A 19808-nucleotide genomic window follows, 5' to 3' on the forward strand; every position below is an offset into this window, starting at 1 on the left:
AACCAATTGTACCAAACTGTGTGTTTGTTTTTTTAAAGCTTAAGATTCAGTCTCCCCTTTTCCACTGGGTGGGACAATCCAGATGGGACTCAGTCCAGGGACTGCAGTGATAACATCTCAAGTTCTCACTAGGGGGTTGCAAGGGGGAAGTGTCAGAAAGGGGACAGGTTAAGCATTTCCCTCATGGTCACTGTTTCTCTGTTTCAATTGCATTCTCCCACATACACATGTTCAGCAGAGACCTGGGCAGGGGTGTTGCTAGGTATTTAAAAGATCTGGGCCCTGGGCCCACAACCCACCTTTTGATAATTCATATCCCCCCCATACCAATAATTACAAATGTTTTTTTAATGACTCTAATATTATAGGGGGAAAGCAGAGAGCTAAGTGAGGGTAGGAGCTCTCTCCCATGCCCTGTTCAGGTGCCTCCACTGCTGCACTTATTTCTGGAAGAGGTCATCCTGGAGGGAGGTAGCTGATGAGATTCAGGGCTCTGAGCAATTCATTGGGGGCTCATGCCCCATGTGCCCTAATGACCCTCCTGGACCTAGGTTTTCAGATCCCTGCAAAACATCCAGTTACACCTTAGATGTTACAGAAGTAAGATGGGTCATACAAAGTAAGAGGGGTGTTGTGGAAAGCAGGAATGGTGTAATGTGGGAAAACCAATGATGGTGTAATGTGGGCAAATTGGATTAAAGCAGGCCAAAGTGGTCACGGCTTTGATTCAGCCTCCATAGCTTAGCACTGCCCTCGTTATGTATAGCTTAGTAAATGTAGACCTACACATAACTAATTGGCATCAATCACATTTTGAGCTTGATTTTGTTTTGAGGGTCAGTAACAAAGTAGATCTGGCAGTAGTGTGTTGTAACCAAATTGTTGCATTTCTTGTATTCCTCCTTTAAAAAAAACACAACAAAACCCTTTGGCTTGTTATTAGGGCTGTGTGAAGCTGTGGGGACTTTTCTAGGTTTGGCCCGGTTCAGTGCCCTTTGGCTGTGCTGCCTGGAGGGAGACCAAAGTGGCTTTGAAGTGGCTTCAGAGTAAAGCAGATCAGGCCCAAACCTTTGCCCCCTCAAACCTTTTTGCCTCAGTCTCCCATTCTATGCCTAAAACTGCTTACCAAAGGATACAGCCAAAGACAACCAATCCAGGCACAACTGCACCATTCCTGGGACTCCACTGGAAAAAGGGGTGGGGGAGAAACTATGTCCTTTTAAAAGTCAAGTCGCTGTTTGCTTCCTCAGGGCAGGGAGCAAAGAGGAAGGCTAGAGACCCTTTTCCTGAACTTTCCCATCCTGATAAGTAGCTTTGTGTGTGGGGAGGAGGGCTGGGTCCCGCTTGAAGCAAACCAGTCTCCCCTGAAGCAGGGCTGAAAGGATCTGCGGTGAATAGGGGACCTGTTTGAAGCGCTGAAGTACTCCCTGAAGCACAGCGAGGCTGGTTCATACAGGCCTACTTGTGATCCAAAGGTTGCTGCAAGTGCTAAATCCTTTATACTTATTGATTAAAATATATTATTCTCCAGTGTCATTATAGGTTATTTTCTTCTGTTGATGGCATAAATGAGCAGTTTCAACCAAAGAGATGACCTTTAATCAATTTTTCATAATTATAAATGCTTGCTTTACTAGGGCTTGATCCAATCAAAATTAAACACTTCAAAATGTCAATTTGAAGGAGTAAGTTAAAACAGTGCATACCTTTCTTCCATTATAATAAATGAGACTTGAGAGTAGTTAACATTGTTTGTAGTGTCCTCCTCTAGTGCTATAGAATGTGTTCACCTAATGGCGCAGCAGGGAAGTAATTTGCCTAGGGAGCAAGAGGTTGCTGGTTCAAATCCCCGCTGGTATGTTTCCTAGACGATGGGAAACACCTATATTGGGCAGCAGCGATATAGAAAGATGCTGAAAGGCATAATCTCATACTGCATGGGAGATGGTAATGGTAAGGCCCTCCTGTATTCTACCAAAGACAACCACAGGGCTCTGTGGTCGCCAGGAGTCGACACCAACTCAATAGTACAACTTTACCAACTTTACTATAGAGTTTTTAGGAACAGCCTAGTTAAAAAAACAGTGGCTGACATAGGAGTTCCTGTTGTATGTCAGTTCCTGACATAGGAGTTTCTGTACCTCAGGGCCAAACTAAATGTACAAGGCAACACGATGAGGCTATTCCTACAATCACTAGGAAGTGGGCTTAGCCCACTTCCCAGTGATTGTGGGAAACACAAGGCGGCTAGCTCGCCTAATTCCCCCTTCCCCTAAATAAGCTTAACAGAGCAAGCACTCCGTTAACCTCATTTATTTGCTCGTGTGTCACTGCAGTGTGTGGTGACACATGAGTAGACCCCTGGCTGGGAGGCTGCAAGCAGCCACCTGGGCTTGGGGGTCTCTGCAGAATGCCCCGTGCACTCACGTGGGGCATCCTTGGACTTCCGGGGTTTCATGGCCCCCCGATCCCCGCAGCCCCCACCAGCTGTATGACGGAGCCCGCAGTTGTGTGGGCGGCCGATCCGGCTGCCCATGGCCTCACCACCAATCATCTGTGAGGAGAGTGGGCTAAGCCTGCTCTCCCCACAGACCTCACTGACACGTTTCACAGCAATCGTGTAAAGCGCCTCAATGTCAGTTAAATACATGCATGCTTTGTTCATGTATAAAGGACAGATAGAATAGAAACCAAAAGCATGTGGGGTGGCAGAGGATAAACTCCTGCCCTGCCCCCCTCCCCTGTCTTACTTTGTTGCATTTGGCTACTTCAAGCAATTTTCTCCCTGCCTGGATCTTTTCTATTATTAGCACCAGGCTGGGGTTAAATTGCTTAAAAGAAGCAATTTCTTCTTTTAAGTTAAGGTAACAGAGGGGAGCAGCGGGGAAATGCTTGACTAACAAGCAGAAGGTTGCCAGTTCGAATCCCCATGGGTATGTTTCCCAGACTATGGGAAACACCTATATCTTTAGCAAACACAGTTTCTCCCCGCTTCTAAAGTATGGCCTTGAACAGGTGGTGAGAGTGGTTGTCCCCTGAACTCCTCCACAAGCTGCACTCCCCGTTCCAATTCCTAGAACTCACAGTAGCCAAGCAGGAAGGGGAGGCACCCCTGGAACACAAAGTGTCAGAATTTATCCCTTTTTTAAACATCCATGTTTTTGCAGGGTTAATCAATGGGCCATGGTTTCTTCTCTTCTCTCAGTCAAATAGTCAGGTAGTATTTAATGTAAACACAACTCTTTATTTTGTTACATCAGCAAAACTGACAACAAAGCAGCCAGAACACAGAGCAACAATCACTATTCCAAATGCATTTCTCATCCAGGGGGGGGGGAATGGAATCAGAAAATAAGGCCTTTCAAGAGAAATTCAAGATACGTTCTTCAGATCAGCAGTATTACATTTTTTCAAAATAAAATGGGATTAAAGCACCATTCACACCAGCATTATTTCCTATTGCTTGCCAAAGAGAGGGGGCCAAGTGCCACACATTCTGACTTTAGTCAGTAACATAAACATCCCAGTGACCTGCCAGATCTCTCAGAGGTATGAACAAAGCAGCTTGTGCACAAAGGCAAATAAATTTCAATATTTGCAGAGTTAAACATGACTTTCCCCCCCTTTCTTTCATAAGTTCCAGTGTTTGCAGAGTTACATAGCGGATTCTTCCCAATGAAAAAGAGAAGGAAGAACTCATTTTCTTGTTCCAAGCAAGTCAGTGCTAGTGCTAAATCAGCCACTGAGGCTGTTCACACGAGCAGTCCTACCCAGGCTTGGCCAGCACTACCTGGGTAGGGCTGCTCATGTGAAGTGCCGGGATTGTAGCCGTTTTTGTGGTGCTCATTTGAAAAATACAATATTTCTGAGTTTGGATCCTCACACAACCCCCCTCCCTCCATATTTCCATTTGGGGTTTAGGTTAGATTTACAATCAGGAGCCTTGCTGTAAAAGGGGGGGGGGGAGGGGAGTGAAGTCTTCAATTTTTGCCTTCAGTTACAGCAAAACTCTATATGCTTAGTATATGAGGGGTGGGGATCAGTCTGGCAAAATAAAGTGCAGCCTCTCTCCTGAGTTCATTAAGCCATCTGCTTGCAAACATTGCAGAGCACAGACACTAAGCCAAGGCAACATTTTCAAGTGCAGAACTCTACTTGCCACATGGGAATCATTCAAATGACTGCATAAAGCACAGGTTATATTCAGTGGCAGATTTCATTAACATTTTCAAACGGAAAGTTAACAAGTGGCACAGTAAGATAAAGACAGGTTTATAAATTTAAATCAACTCCATTTGTAATAAAAAGGAAATGCTTGTTTCTACAAAGTGCACATTTAAGCAATTTTCTTCCCAATAAGCTAAATTTCCATAATCCACCTTTTCCTTTCATTTTCTAAGTAGTGTGCTGATATGGAACGTAAGTGTGGGGGTGGGGTGGGGGACACATCCAGGGTAAAACTTTCAGAGAATGAATGATGAAGAACTTGAGGCTTCTCAACAGATGGTTTCCCTAAGGTTTTGTTACTCATTCAGTGCCAGCAGTGTCATTTTGCTGCCTGAAGTGAAGCACCAAATGGCATCCCATCCCTTTCCTCTCATTTTTCTCCCCCCCCCATTAAAACCACACCCTTTGTTCTTTCAAATCTCCCTTCTCCTCTTGCTCTATGAAAAGGAAGGAAGGGGCTAAAGAGAAGCAGTGTGGGGCCATCTTGCCTTCCCTCCTTTCCAGGCCATCCCTGGAGCAGCTGATGAGTGAGCAGCTGCTGTGATGCGGCTGAGAACTGGGCCCCAATCATTCGCCTTCACTTGGCTTCAGAGAAGGGCTGCCCTGTCTCAGTGTGCAGCCTTTAGGGACAGGTGCTTGGCTAAGTCAATGCCACTCCCTTTGTGGCACCCTGCCTATACAGACAGGGCTTTCTGCTTTGTCTGTCCAATTGTGAGACACTTTTTCACTGAAAATCCCCCATGGACAATATTGCACAGTAGGAGTCATCCTAAAAGTGACTTCGAATAATACTAACGCTTGTAATGCATGCATCCTCCCAAAGGTGCTCTGTCCAGGCCTTTACCTTTACACCTGCCAGTCTGTGAGTGCAGGACAATAACAATACTTGTAACGCTAGTATTTATATAGCACTTTCCCTAAGTGCTTAACATATATTATCACAGTAAAAAAGCTAGACCAGTTTCATCGTTCCCCTAATACAGATGAGGAACTGAGGCTAAGAGGCAGTGGTTTGCCTAAGGCCACCTACTGAGTTGATGACTGAGGAGAGCTTTGAAATGGGGAACTACATCTCATTGCTGATGTTTTCTTCCACAAGACTACACCAGCAATTACATGAGAGTCCTTAAATTCTTCAGTGAATTTCATTCTAGAAAGTGACAGGGAACACTTCTCCCTCCAAAAGTGAGAATGGGAGTCCATCCCAAATAAGCTCCTATCATTCCTTATTAACATCTCTTGAGGCTGTTCACATGACCGGTCAAAGATGGGTAGGAGCAGGAAAATCAGGGTAGAGAGGCTCGTGTAGAGTCACAGGACCTGCTCCTACCCAGCTGCTCAAGATCACAGCTACTCAATATTTTTACCGTGGTCTTTACCAAGGTTTAGTGGTGGTAAGCCCCATTCTGCCACACAGCCTCTATCGTATGTATGATCGGGGCTGTTTGCAACAGCTCCCGGCAGCCCGGTTAAATCTTCACAAATGAGTGCTGCATATAGAGCAGCCAGGAAGCTGGGAACTGCTACATTCATATGGGCAGCCGCTCTGCTGCCTGCGCAATGCATTGTGGGATACTGGATGACTTCCTCCTCCAGATCCCTGCACAGTACATCACTGCCATGCTGATCGTGTGGACATGAGGTGTGTGTGTGGCGGAGCCCAGGTGAGCCTTCGCTCATGTGGGTGGTGGAAGGCAAGTTGTGTCCTACCTTACTCCAAGCCGTCTCCAGCTCCAATGGTATCGGTCGTGAGAACTTTCTGTTTTCTACCCTCACTTCCACTGATTAAGAATTTTACGACCCCATAGAGCACTTGTCCATGTTCTGAAGAACGTGGCCAATTCTAGTATTTGGTCAAGATTCTTGGTCAGGTGGGAGAGGAAGGATTCACAAGTCAGCCTGTGGGCACGCAGCTTCTGTCTATCTGACTGAAATACAGAATACTGCCCAGGAGCTTGTTTTGTGTTTCAGAACTGGATGCTTCCTTCCATTTCACTTGCATTGTTACTTTACAATTGTTGCAGGTTCTAATATTTAAAGGTAGGAAAGGTTTGCAAGTACTGCAGCTTTTAAAAAGCATTATATAGATCAAAATATCAAAGCTATTTAAAACATTTTACAGCTAAGTGCTGAAAAATTCATTTCAAATACCTGTTGTAAAAATAGCACATGATCAGGTTTACACATAGTTTTATAATTTTTAATTCTAAAATGAATATAGTGGCCTCCAAAGTATGTGTTCACAATCATATACGGATAAGACATGGATCTGTCTGTCTTATTAAAAGAAAACTGATACTCTTCCTACAGGCAGAAAAATATGGGAACGTTTTTAAGGCCATATCAATGGAAAGGCAAATGATCGATTAGTGCAAAATTTAATTATTTCCTAAGGCATTGTTCATAGACCCAATTAGATATTGTTCGTAGACCCAAATGCATGTAACATCATCCTGACACCCTTTTGAAAGGGAAAAGGTTGTTTCCCAGGGGACAACTGACATAGGTGAAGCAGCAAGCTTAACCCTTTTCTCTTCTGCCGATTGATTCCATGCTCCAAATCTTGCCCCCAGTAGCTTTCCTCGCTATGTGGCTTCAAATGCAAGAAAACATATATGTAAACCCACATGGAGAGGAAACCTCAGGGGTGATTTAGAATGGAGAAATGGGAGAGAGACGAAAGGTGAAGCACCCTCCTCTTGCCAGTTCTCTGTTCCTGATTGCCTTTCTAGAAGTGGCTTTTCCATTTTCAAGAGGGGATAGGTAATATGTTTCCTTTAGCCTTGAAAACTTTATTCAATGACCATTTGTCATGCACTTTTGAGCCACTTCTCCGACAGTTTAGTCCTCAGTGGCATCCTTTTCTTAAGCAATAACATGGGAGTCCTGTTGCTGAAATTGTTGCCCACTCCTTCACAACAGTTTAAGGATATTCACCTGTGAAGCCTGACCGAGGCCAGGGCAGTTCAGCCTGGGTTAGGCTGTGCATGTTAAGTGCCCCACACTGCCCCCCCCCCCGAGTGAGCTGGAGGAAAGAGCAGCTGTGCCAAGCTCCTGGGAAGCGGGGGTGGGGGTGGGGAGTTCCTCCCACTCCCAGCGTCTCCTTCCGCTGGCACCGCCCCACTGCTCGTGTGGGAGCATGGTGCGGCAGAGGGGAGGGCAGCGGCTTTCCCACAGCCCACCTCCCCAGCAAGGTTGTGTGAAAGACCTCTTTATCTATTATAAGAGGCTATTCAACTAGTTCCAAACTATGCAATATGCATTCATGCTATCTATCGCAGAGATAGCCCAGGACATTTGGGTTACTGGGGCAGTAAACCCAAATGGTGCTTTCATTTAGTTGGTTAAAATATGATAGCAAACGAAATGATTGGCCATGTTGCTCTCTTTTAGTAGTACCCTACCATCTGCAACCTGAGACATGCTGCCTCATCCTACCTATAGTTAGGGCCAGCCTTGGTCTATTAGTCTAGAATAGGGCAGTTTAAGGACTGGGATAAGATATGTGGGAATGTTTGTGCAAATGATTTATACAAATGTTTGTACAAACATGATCTATGGCAAAGCTTACATTCAAAATTATTTAGTAGAATTTACAAGAAGAAATGGGTGAGAATCTGGAATGCACTCCCTGTCGAGATGAGAGCTGTTAGAGGTTGTTGATTTTTACCCACAATAGGTAAAACAGCAGAGCACTAAGGAATAAGCACACACTCCAGTTACAGAGTAGGTAGCAGAGGATGGTTTGGATATTGCAGCTATTTAGAGAAAACACATGGAGATCCTTGTGTGACTAAACACCAAACATTTATTGGTTAAATACACTTAGACAGGAAAGACCTATCTCTAATCTAAAGGACTACATAGTGGATAGGTAAGGAGAGAGATAGATGTTTCCATCTGCTCTCTAGGAGGAAAGGAAGGATTGTGACTCAGCACAGGAAGTGCTGCAGAGTCAGTTCAGGGGTCATAGAGTAGGGACAGATAGGGAGACCCTGACTCACTGTCTCTACTCCCAATGCCCCTAGTGGTCATTAGGACAGTTGGTGCAAAAGGTCGATGCACTGGAAGTTCATCTCCAACAAGAGCCTCCTCATCTCTGACAACTTTTAAGAAGTCCTTAAAGACTTACCTTTTTACCCAAGCTTTTTATTTAATTGTGGTTTAAAATTGTTTTAAGTTTTTTACTTTTGTGTTTTAACTTCTTTTATGTTGTTGTAAGCTGCCCAGAAACAGAAGTTTGGGGGCAGCATACAAATTTGATAGCTAAATAAATAAATAAAATAAAATAAATAGTAGAATATGTTCCTAACAGGGGCCAAGAAAAGTGCTTTTCAAGGGGAAATGAAACAGGACATTATGGAAATTTAAGAAATAGTTACAAACTATTGCTGAACACAAGGATAAATTCAAGTCTGTGTTCAGATTTCCCTGGCCTATCTCCCTCTTATTCCTTCTCCCCAAAATAATTCCTGAGTAGTTTCTACAGTCATTAGGGATGAAATAAATGGACTTAAGTTTTGCTCATTTAACCATGTTTTGTTTTGCTCAAACGTCATTTATAAATAGTGACTGGGACTGAAAGAGTCAGGTGTTCTACATATACATCGGGGCCTTTCCAGCCCCCTGAAACCCCTGAAAGGCCACTCCTGAGGGTTGGGGAGCCCTCTAATGTGGCATGTGATGTGGCAAGGAGAGAGGCAAATAGGGGGAAAATCAGTCACACACACGCATGCGCGCACACATAGTACACATCCAGAACTGCTTTCTGCTCATGCGTAGGGTTCTTTGAATCTCAGTCAGTGCTTGTAATCCTTTGTATTATTAATGAGAAAGGACCCAAAATTCCTGTGCAACAGAAATTTAGAGATTAGGCCACTTGCAGCTCAATCCTATGCATGTTTACTCTGGAGTAACTCTCACTATGCTCAGTGAGACTTACTCTCAGGTAAGTGAACATAGAGTTGCAGATTTATTAAAATCATCACGTCTAAATATATTCTTCTTTGAGTGCATGTGGAAAGCTTGGTTTTTTATCTTTAAACTTTGTGGTCTTTTTCTCCTGTAGGTGGGATACATTTTTGGCACACTTCTTTTTTGTTGTTGTAACTGATGAGATTTACCATATTTTGTGCAAATTAGAAACATACTAAACAAAGTGAGCACAGCATCACAACAAGGCACTGCATTTTCACCCACTCCTTCCAAGCTACAGAGTTACCCACGCAGCATTTTGCAGAAAGGGGATCTAAGTTTATACTGAACTTGAAAATGGAACCACCAATTTGCCAGCAACATAAACTTCTTCAATATTCCTGTCATCACCTGAAATAGCAAAGACAAAAGAGACGATTGCCTGAATGTATGCATACTGTACCACATATAATATATACACTTATAATTTCCAAAGACACTAGCATGCTACTCTCGTCTGCAGGTGAGGTGCCCTTCAGTCATAAGATCTTGCATGAGGCTTGTGCCCTCTGCCACTGCCTGCCTGTGCTGAACAGTGACAAGTTCAAGTCTGATTTCTATGGCGAGAGTTTCTGCAGGGCAATGGGGTGGGGGAATGGAGGATATGCACTCACTTTACTCTGAATGGAGAAGGGTGTGTCTGTGAGGAAGAGAAGGATGTGAAGTGGGGATGAGGGAGAGGAATGCTAATGTGAGGCGGCGGCTGTGTAGGGTAGGAGCAGAAGCCTTGCTGACTGGTCCTGCTTCTGGTGGAGTCTCTTCATCTTCGGCATCCTCCCTGAAAGTGTGGATAAAGGCCTTATGGGTGGGAAAGCTTGGCCCTCCAGCTGTTGTTGAACTGCTGCTCCCATCTTCCCAAGTCACAATAAGTGGTGGCTGGTGGTGACGGGGGTTGTGGTCCAGGAACAGCTGGAGGATCAAGCTTGCCCACCCCTGCCTTAGGGGAGGGGCTGCAGCTCAGCGCTAGAGCATCTGCTCTGCATGCAGAAGGTTCAGTCCCTGGCAGGATCTCCAAGTAAGGCTGAGAAAAAATCTGGGACTATTCACACGATTGTAGAAAACCAGGCTAGCCTCCTCTAGCCTGATTTTCTACAATCATGAGAACCACCAGGCTCGGCTGCGAGCCCGGTGGTTCTTGAGCGGGTAACCCGCTCAAGTAGCTTGCCCCTTAAACCCATTTTTTTAAAAATCGTGAGTAGCCGCAGCTCTGTGGCACAGTTACTCATGAGTAGTTACTCCCCAGTATGCCCTACGCACTTGTGCAGGGCATACTGGTGCTTCTGGGGGCTGCGCGGCCCCCGAACTCCCCAGCCCCCGCCGGCTCCGTCACGGAGCTGGCAATCATGTGGGTGGCCGATCCGGCTGCCCAGGGCTCCCGCCCTGATAGTCTGCGGGGAAAGCAGGCTTAGCCCGCTCTCCCCGCTGAGCTTCCCAAACCGGGTCTCACTGATCGTGAGACCTGGCTCTCTCACTTGGAGAACTGCTGCCAATCGCAAGTAGACAGTACTGAGCTAGGTGGGCCTATGAGCTGATTCAGTATAAAGCAGCTTGCTCTGTAACTCCTATGAGAGCTGCACCATTCAGACTCCGGCTGACCAGGCTTAAGACAGCCCTCAAATCTATATCTACAGGTGAAACTCGGAAAATTAGAATATCGTGCAAAAGTCCATTAATTTCAGTAATGCAAATTAAAAGGTGAAACTGATATATAAGACAGACGCATTACATGCAAAGCGAGATAAGTCAAGCCTTAATTTGTTATAATTGTGATGATCATGGCGTACAGCTCATGAAAACCCCAAATCCACAATCTCAGAAAATTAGAATATTACATGGAACCAAGAAGACAAGGATTGAAGAATAGAACAATATCAGACCTCTGAAAAGTATAAGCATGCATATGTATTCAGTACTTGGTTTGGGCCCCTTTTGCAGCAATTACTGCCTCAATGCGGCGTGGCATGGATGCTATCAGCCTGTGGCACTGATGAGGTATTATGGAAGACCAGGATGCTTCATTAGCGGCCTTCAGCAATTCTGCATTGTTTGGTTTCATGTCTCTCATCCTTCTCTTGGCAATGCCCCATAGATTCTCTATGGGGTCAGGTCAGGCGAGTTTGCTGGCCAATCAAGCACAGTACACTGTATACTTTTCAGAGGTCCGATATTGTTCTATTCTTCAATCCTTGTCTTCTTGGTTCCATGTAATATTCTAATTTTCTGAGATTGTGGATTTGGGGTTCTCATGAGCTGTACGCCATGATCATCACAATTATAACAAATTAAGGCTCGATATATCTCGCTTTGCATGTAATGCGTCTGTCTCATATATCAGTTTCACCTTTTAATTTGCATTACTGAAATTAATGGACTTTTGCACGATATTCTAATTTTCCAAGTTTCACCTGTATGTAAACCGCTTTGAGAACTTGGGTTGAAAAGTGGTATATAAATATTTGTGGCCGTGACTATGTATAGATCAGCTAAGTCTATAACAGATTTGCACCAGCATACACCAGTGTCGATCAGTTACCCACATGCAACGACATTATCTAGTGCCAACCTACATATAGGAAAACAGGTCTTTGGATCTACCCTTATTGCCCTTGTCATCGGAATAAACGGGGGTGTTGATTGATGGACCTACTTCAGTTAAAGTATTGTGAAGTACTATTTAATAATAAGACACATTGGTATATTATAAGAATAGATTTAATAGGCTAAAGGAGTCTATTATTTCACATGGTTAACAAAGAACCCTATAAAAAGAAAGCATATTACATTTTACAAGGAGATTTGAATTTTAAAAGTGCCTTTAATGCTCATGGCGGAAATATACCTGCTTTGCAATCAAATGGAAATATCTGTATAGTAAGAACTGGTACATACCCAGATACAGGAATTTCTGGATAATATCCTAAACACAGGAGAAAAAAACACATATTCAAAAAGCAGTTCCTATCTCCTCATAAAAGCAGCCAATAAAAGACTAATATTAGTCTATAAACCCAAACAATATTTATATTTAAAACATCAGAATGTAAATCTATTTATTTGTAAAATATTTTAGAATGGTCATGTTGAAATACATGATCCTCTGGGCACACAAGTACACAAACATACAGAAACACACATGCAACATGTGCACATGTACACAACACAAACACACACATGCAACATGAACACAAGCATACGTACACAGAAACGTGCACTTATGCAATAGATGTGCACGCGCACACACACACACACACACACACACACACACACACAGAAACACAAAGACACAAACGTGCACACATACAAATGCAAGCAAATGTGAACACAGAAAACCCCCCCCCACAAGTAGTTAGCTGTGTAGAAGTGCAAAGATACAGAATATATTAGCTCAAGTCTCTCTCTCTTCAAAAGGGCTTACTTCTGAGTAAGCCTGCCCAGGATTGCAGCATCCCTTTTCTCTCTCCTTCCCAATCCTCTCTTCATCAATCTCTGTCAGGCAGAAAGTGTCTCCCTCAGCCTCAAAATTACCTCAGTGTCCTGCTGCCCATCCTTCACTGTCAGAGCACTGACAGGAGAACCACACTTGACTTCTGTGATAGGAAGGTTGCATTGTCTTCTATGGGCTGGGCCACTTGACACCTAATTCTCATATATATATATATATATATATATATATATATATATATATATATATATATATATATATATATATATAAAACCAAACCACTGAGGTATTGTCAATGAAATTTAGCCTACTTACTGCCTATTCACAAAATGCTATCCAACTATTCCCAGCTCTCTAACTTAACTCTCCTAACTCCTAAACTTTAGGTGAAGAGGTCTTTGTTTTTACGATGGAAAATTCCATAGGACAGTGATATTCATTATTTTTAAAGTGGGGACCCACTTTTGCAAAAAGAATCTCCAGTCTGAAGGCTATTTCACCCTGTGCTAATCTCCATGTAGTGCTGTGCTTTCCCCAGAACTGGAGGTAGGAGCTTTTAAGAAAAGCAGAGCACTGTCAAGCCCCTTATAGGGATGTGCATGAACCTGTTCAGAGGTCCTTTTACAGGCCTCCGAACAGGTTCAAACACAGGGCCGGTTCGAAGTTTGATGGGGGGGTTGCCGCTTTAAGGGCGGGGGAAGGTGCACTTACCCCTCCCACCGCTTTTCCCCCACCGGTGCTCATTGCTGTGAAAAGCCTTAGTGGTGGCAGTGTACCTCCCTGCCGTCCCATTGACCTCCTCGGCCGGAAGTGGCCGGAAGTGCCGGTACTTCTGGCCAAGGAGGTCAATGGGGCGGCAGGGAGGTACACTGCCGCCCCGAAGGCTTTTCACAGCAATGAGCGCCGGTGGGGGAAAAGCAGTGGGAGGGGTAAGTGCACCCTCCCCCGCCCTTAAAGTGGCACACCCACTGCCTTTGAACCACCCAGCCATGGTTCCGTGCGCATCCCTAGCCCCAGAGCCATCTTGGAAGTCTGATAAATATATAAAACTAGCTGGGCCGGGCACAGAGCACCTGCACCTCTAGTTCACTGCCACTTCCCTGGTGCCGCCCACCACCACTGTTTCTCCCCTGTCCGCCCACTGCTGTTTCCACCACTACCACCACCACCACTTTCCCCTCCTCCGCCTGCCCTCCACTGCCATTTTCTTCCTGCCCGGCCTCCACTGCCTTCTTCTGCCTGCCCACCCCTGCTGTTTTCTATGCCCACCAGTCTGCCTACCCACCCACCACCACCGTTCGCCTCCCGCCCATCCCGTCACTCTCTTGCAGCTGCTTGAGAACTCTCGTGAGAGCTGCCACACATGGGATTAGCAACGGGTATGCCTAAGAGAAATATAGGTATAGATATAATACAATTCACTATCTCCTTAGAATCAACATTAAACGTTAAATTGGAGAGGGGATTGCATTGCCAATACTGTACTGATAAACTTCCTTTTCACAAATCATGGAAATGTAATGGTTAAAAAAAAATCTATCAGTTTAGGTCCAGAGTTAAGGCGATTTTGTTTTGGCTCATGCTCACAAAGGTGGGAAATTGGAATCCAAGACCAATCAATGCCTTATCAGATGTGTTAGTAATAATGTGGTACAATGTCACAAACTGTGTTTGCTTACAGCTTGCCCTCCATGCACTCACTGTTTTCCATGGTCTTTGAGGCCCAAATCAAGATCGGAAGGATTTTGATCACATGGCACATCTGTTAAGGCAACCTGTGACACTCCAGATGTTACTGAACTACAACTCCCATCACCCCCAGCTACAATGTATTGTGGCTGGGGATGATAGGAGTTGTAGTTCAGCAACTTCTGAAGTACCACAGGTTGGGAACCCCTGTGTTAAGGCATCAGCCGTAGGTTCCAGTTTCCCAGCCTCATGGAGCTTGAACCAAAATGAGATAGCCTTAACTCTGGTCTTAAACTGGCAGGTTTTTTGCCCATCAGATTGTTTATCTTGCTGATTCTCTGGGGTGGGTAGGGGCAGTCTTGAAAGAGGACTGCCAGGCATTCCACAGTATCCTAATAGGGATAAAGCAAACATAAAGTCATGTGGCCTATCCAACCTATTGGTCTAAGCAGGATCCTCCACACATGGAAAACATTTCTATCATTCAGTACAGAATTACCTCAGAGGTATCAGAAGCAAACAAATCGAAAGGACTGTCTGAAGCTTTGGTGTTGATAAGCAGTGCATCAAATTCTTTGCCAACCTCAAAGTTTCCAATTACTGCATCTAGACCTAGGGCTGTGAAGCAAAGTCAAATAATAAATTAACCTTTTATCTTCCACACAATCAAAATCTGTATGCAAAGCCAGCCTTTAACCAGTATACATAACTAGGATTCAATCCTAGTTACATAACCAGGATTTAAATCCTAATCCATTGGTTAAATGGTGGTTAATTAGAGCAGTTTGATCAGGATTGACCTGGGATTCTGGGTTCACACAACCAGCTCTTCTGGGCTCACTAATCCTGATTAACTTTTTAACCAAGATTCTTGTGATTGTGTAAACGTAACCTATATCAAAGATGTTTCAGGATACTCCCTTTAAGACTATTCCTTCCTCCAGCTACCCAGATGATTCCATCCAAAGTAGATAATAAGCACTAAAATGATAACTTGCACTCAAAAGTTTACACCAGCTGCAGTCTGTGACTTCACAAAAGACCACTCCCCATCTGTGGAACACCAGTTCTCAATGAAGTGAATTAGTCTCATTTTCAGCCACATACAAAGCCTGCTACATAAAACTGAGCAACAAGAATAATATTATTGATTATCTGCAACCCCTACTCTTTGAAGGAACTAAAACCATCTTCTCTGAAAATTCTCTATGGAGAGAGCTAGAATGGAACAGAGAACTCAAGCAGGACAACTCACAAGTAATAATCCAGTTGGCAGTTCTCCACAGGGTCTCCTGTGCCATAACATAATGGCTCATATGATGGCACGACAAATTTTACGTACACACATACCTTAATTTGAATAGATAGTACCTAACTCAAGAACCCTACTGTCCAATGTCACAGTGACTAGAAAGCTGATCTTGAGATAAAGGAAGTATTATGACAGCAAACTGAGGCTGGCATACAGAGCAAGGAAACACCAGTGCAGCAAGCAGGCCAATAGTGTTTGGAAGCACTGCTTCCAACTAACTGCACTGGTGCATTGAGCAAGGGGCCATTTTTTATGACCCCCCCTTCCCTAGGGTATCTCGCAGGGACATGTTTTCAGGTAGTACAGAGGACTTCCTGGGGATGAACGTCATGACATTCTCCCTCCCCCAGTGCACTGGTGCAGTTATTTGGGAAGCACTGTTACCCTGCTCCGCTTGTTGCAATGCTGTTTCCTTGGTCTGTATGCCAGCTAGAGATTGCAAACAGAAGCTTGGTGAGAGTCCTGAGGACCACATTAAAATTCCCAATGGGGCATTTATGAATTATTATTATTTAGAATATATATACACCACTTTTCAACAAGTTTTCAAAGCAGTTTGCTTAGCAAGAGCCATGAAAAGAGAGTCCCTTTCCCAGGGGGGCTCACAATCTAAAATGAGATGAACGGTACACTAGCCGACAGCTACTGGAAAGGACATTATACTGAGATGAACAGGGATAGTTGCTACCCCCCTACTAAACATATGGACTTGCCTATTTGTCAGGGGCCCATACTATGGCCAACCAGTACTTGCCCTGATAGAGGAAAGGGTATGTTGATGCATGCGAGCCTTTCTTGAGTGATCACAAGCAAGGACGTGGTTCAAAGCAGCCACCTATCTATTCAGTTTACATGGCGTAGCACATAGGGGGCAGGAAATGCCACTGCACCGTTGCCTAGGGGCTGCTGGATATGCCTTCCTGCCCCTGCCCCCTATAATTAGACTGGGTTGCAGCCCAGCAAAGGGAGGCAGTCCACTGCCGCTGGGTGGGAGGCTGGGCAGCAGGGGCCCACAAAGGCAGGCAGAAGAGGGAGCCACCTTAGGGGAGGCACACCAGGGCCACCCTCAGTGTTGCTACGCCACTGGGCCTGAGGCCCTTATCCACTCCTCCCTGAAGAAAGGCCAGATATGGTTTAAATCTTTGCCTTGGTAGGTGAAGGTTTATATTCTTGACATCAACAAACAAATATTTAACAAATATATTACATGCTGCTAGGGGACTAAGTACTGCTCAAAGTTAAGAAACAACTCATGTGAATACCTAATGCCTCGTAAGTTTTAGTTCAGCTTCCGGACAATCAATTTCTAGATGAATAGATTCGGATGATGAGTCAGCTTTTGTACAACTGGCCTGGAATGGGATCTAGAGCAGAGGTTCCCAACCTGTGGTAATCCAGATGTTGCTGAACTATGACTCCCATCATTCACAGCTACAATGTATTGTGGCTGGGGATTATGGGAGTTGTAGTTCAATAACATCTGGAGTACCACAATTTGGGAACCCCTGATTTATAGAGAGAAGTGACACTATGCTAACTGCCAGAATCTTGGAGAAAGATAGACTGCATGGCAACTAGAATAATTTGTGCCATATATGCTGCAGTTTTGTGAAGCACTTTGCCGATGAGTAGGAGAGGCAGATCTTCTGAGACAGCACACCTGCCATCAATGATAGTCCACCACTGTGCTTGCTAAATAATCTTTCCATTGTGTTTGGCGACAAACATATTTGTATCTAGACCTCCAAAGTCTTGATCAATGAGGTTGAGCATATCCTCATTTAGAGACCGTTCATTTGGATCTGGTTTCTGCCAGGTGACTCAGTCAGCTTGCTGACTGTGGACTCCCTTGATATGAACTGCTGCTATGGATTTTTAAGTCCGCCCAGGTAAACAGCAGATATGTCTCCTTCTGTAATCTGCAAGAGCTGTTGCCCCACCCTGCTTGTTGCTTTAGGCCATCTCTATAAGACTGGATTGGACTAGGATGTCCACTTCCCAAATCTTTGTCCTCATGGCAGTCACAGTGCTAAATAGATTGTCTCCAAGACGTGAAAGCTAATATCTAAAACTGCCTCTTCCAGAAACCACGCATTGTCTGTGGCTGTAGGGTTGCCCCCACAACCCCGTGGACTGGCACCCAATCTAAGCTTGATTCTTTCGGGTTCCATTGGGGAGACAATCCTGATCTTGCACTGCTACTTCAAGCAACTGAAATATGCTGTCACATACCAGCTCATGGACAGACTAATTATGGTTAGTCGTAATCAAGTTCCAAGTTCAATAAATAAATAAATAATAGAGAAGCAAAAACTGTTGACGTGAATGTAGATGGAGTCCTCCGAGTACCCATTATTAAGAAGGAGCCATTAACAGCCTTTAAAAAAAAAACTTCAGAAAGGGTTGGGCCCAACTTGGAGTAACAAGAGGCTTCATGTAGTCAAATATTTTAGGATTTCAGAATGGAGATGGTTTCAGAACTGTCCACCAGTTTGGGGGGAAACTGCTGGAGACTGATTCTGTCCCATGACAATATTCTGGGATCTAAGTCCCTTTGGAGCATCCAGGAGCAGATGCCAAAAGACATCTCTTTCTTGTGTGTTGTTCTTATATATTTCATCCCTTAAAACAGTCTAGCCCCACACTCTGCATATTTAATACACTCCACAAGGAAGGAGGGTGTGGGAAATAAGCCTTTCAGTATCTGCTCACAAGGAATCTGCTCTAAGATGTTCTTGTCTGTTTGCTATTCCCAGGGCTCAGTCCCTGTGCTGGTAGATCAATAGAAGATAAAGTCAACAGTGCCGCTGCCAGGACTGGGCATTTGCACAATGATGAGAAGAGACAAGACTCACTCACTTTATGTAGGTGAAGGAAAAAAGTGAATGCCTACTGTGGACCAAGCCATGCGGCCTTCTGGGGCACTTGGACAACTCCTTCATTGCCCTGACTCTGACAAGGCTGTCTCATCAGATACGAGAGAGGGAGCTATGTGATATTGAGAAGAGATAGCCAAGCTTTCCTGAGGGCTTAAATAACGAAAATAGCAGCCAAATGACAAGTTGTGCCATGTCAATTCAATTTCTTTATTTCGGCCTATGACCAGCTTAATACCAACCTTAAAGCCTATTCAACAACTCAGAACGGCTTTCAAATAGTGAGTGAAGAAGGGGCTCACACAGTTACAATTGTTGCAGCAAATGTTGACTTTGGAGACAAATAGCAGCTTTGGGGGCAAGGGTTAACCTCTCCGCACACCACCATCCCTCTGAACTAAGATCAGGGCCCTCGCAGCTGCATTTTGTTGGAAAGAGAGATGGCTAGTACTAAGCATGCAGTTCTCAATGTGTTACTTTAGATGCATTTCATGTAACATGTAGTTTGGCTCTTACGAACATTCTAACAGAAGGAGAAAAAACTATCCTTTCAAAAGCACTCTTTAAAAATTGCTCAAGCACTAGGAGAAAAACTGTCACCTTCTGCTAAGGTAGAAAACCACCGAGTGACTGAAGGAAGAAGTGGCCCTAAAATTGGGAGAAATCTCCAGATTTCTCCGGTAACATTTATCCAGAAATCTTTGATATAGCCTGTCTCCTGCTGGTCAGAGTGGAACATTACCATGAATGGAACAGCATCAGAGACCTTTTGGAAACAAAGGAAACTGGAGTGGTGTACGTCATGTTGGAAAAAATAATATGGAAGAAATAAAAATCAGTAGGATATTTTTGCAGATATTTTTAAAAAATTGTGTAAAAGTGTGTGTGTTTGCATGCGCACATGCACGTGTACACATGTGTACTAAAAAATAAAGATCTTACTGCCCACCTGTATTTAGCTTTATTCTACTTTACATAATATGAGCTAGTATAAATGTCATGAGCATATTTAAGAAACACATTTTATCTGTGCATCATAATAGGTTTATATTGCACAAGACTCAGGACAAAGTGCCTTTTTGAGACTTGAGCAATTCACTTATTCTCAAGGGGCAGAGCTACACAACAGTCTTGCATCAGCTTCGGTTTTATATCAGTTTAACTGCCATGCTATTGTCAGACAGCCTGATTTCAAAGTAGCCCCAGAGAGCACCCACTATCTATGTTACACTGGAAGGCTATTGTTATTTATTATTATTATTTCTTGTTTACACAGTCAGACAGGTGT

At 44.2% G+C, this 19808-nt stretch overlaps 1 protein-coding gene across 5 annotated transcripts in view; it reads right to left on the bottom strand.

Moving 5' to 3' along the window:
* Positions 1-3223: 3223 nt before the first annotated feature.
* The window catches only part of GDA (guanine deaminase), an 86965-nt gene continuing 70380 nt past the window's right edge, over positions 3224-19808 (bottom strand). For 4 of the 5 annotated variants that reach the window (XM_053293714.1, XM_053293711.1, XM_053293715.1 and 1 more), the window contains exons 12-14: positions 14832-14950; positions 12091-12118; positions 3224-9552 (exon numbers count right to left, since the gene is read on the bottom strand). In XM_053293714.1, coding sequence (XP_053149689.1) covers positions 9482-9552; positions 12091-12118; positions 14832-14950 — 218 coding nt within the window. In that variant the 3' untranslated portion in view covers positions 3224-9481. The remainder of the gene's footprint in view (positions 9553-12090; positions 12119-14831; positions 14951-19808) is intronic. The other variant, XM_053293712.1, reaches the window with a different exon arrangement.

The sequence above is a fragment of the Hemicordylus capensis genome, chromosome 2, assembly GCF_027244095.1.
Source record: "Hemicordylus capensis ecotype Gifberg chromosome 2, rHemCap1.1.pri, whole genome shotgun sequence".
NCBI lineage: Eukaryota > Metazoa > Chordata > Lepidosauria > Squamata > Cordylidae > Hemicordylus > Hemicordylus capensis.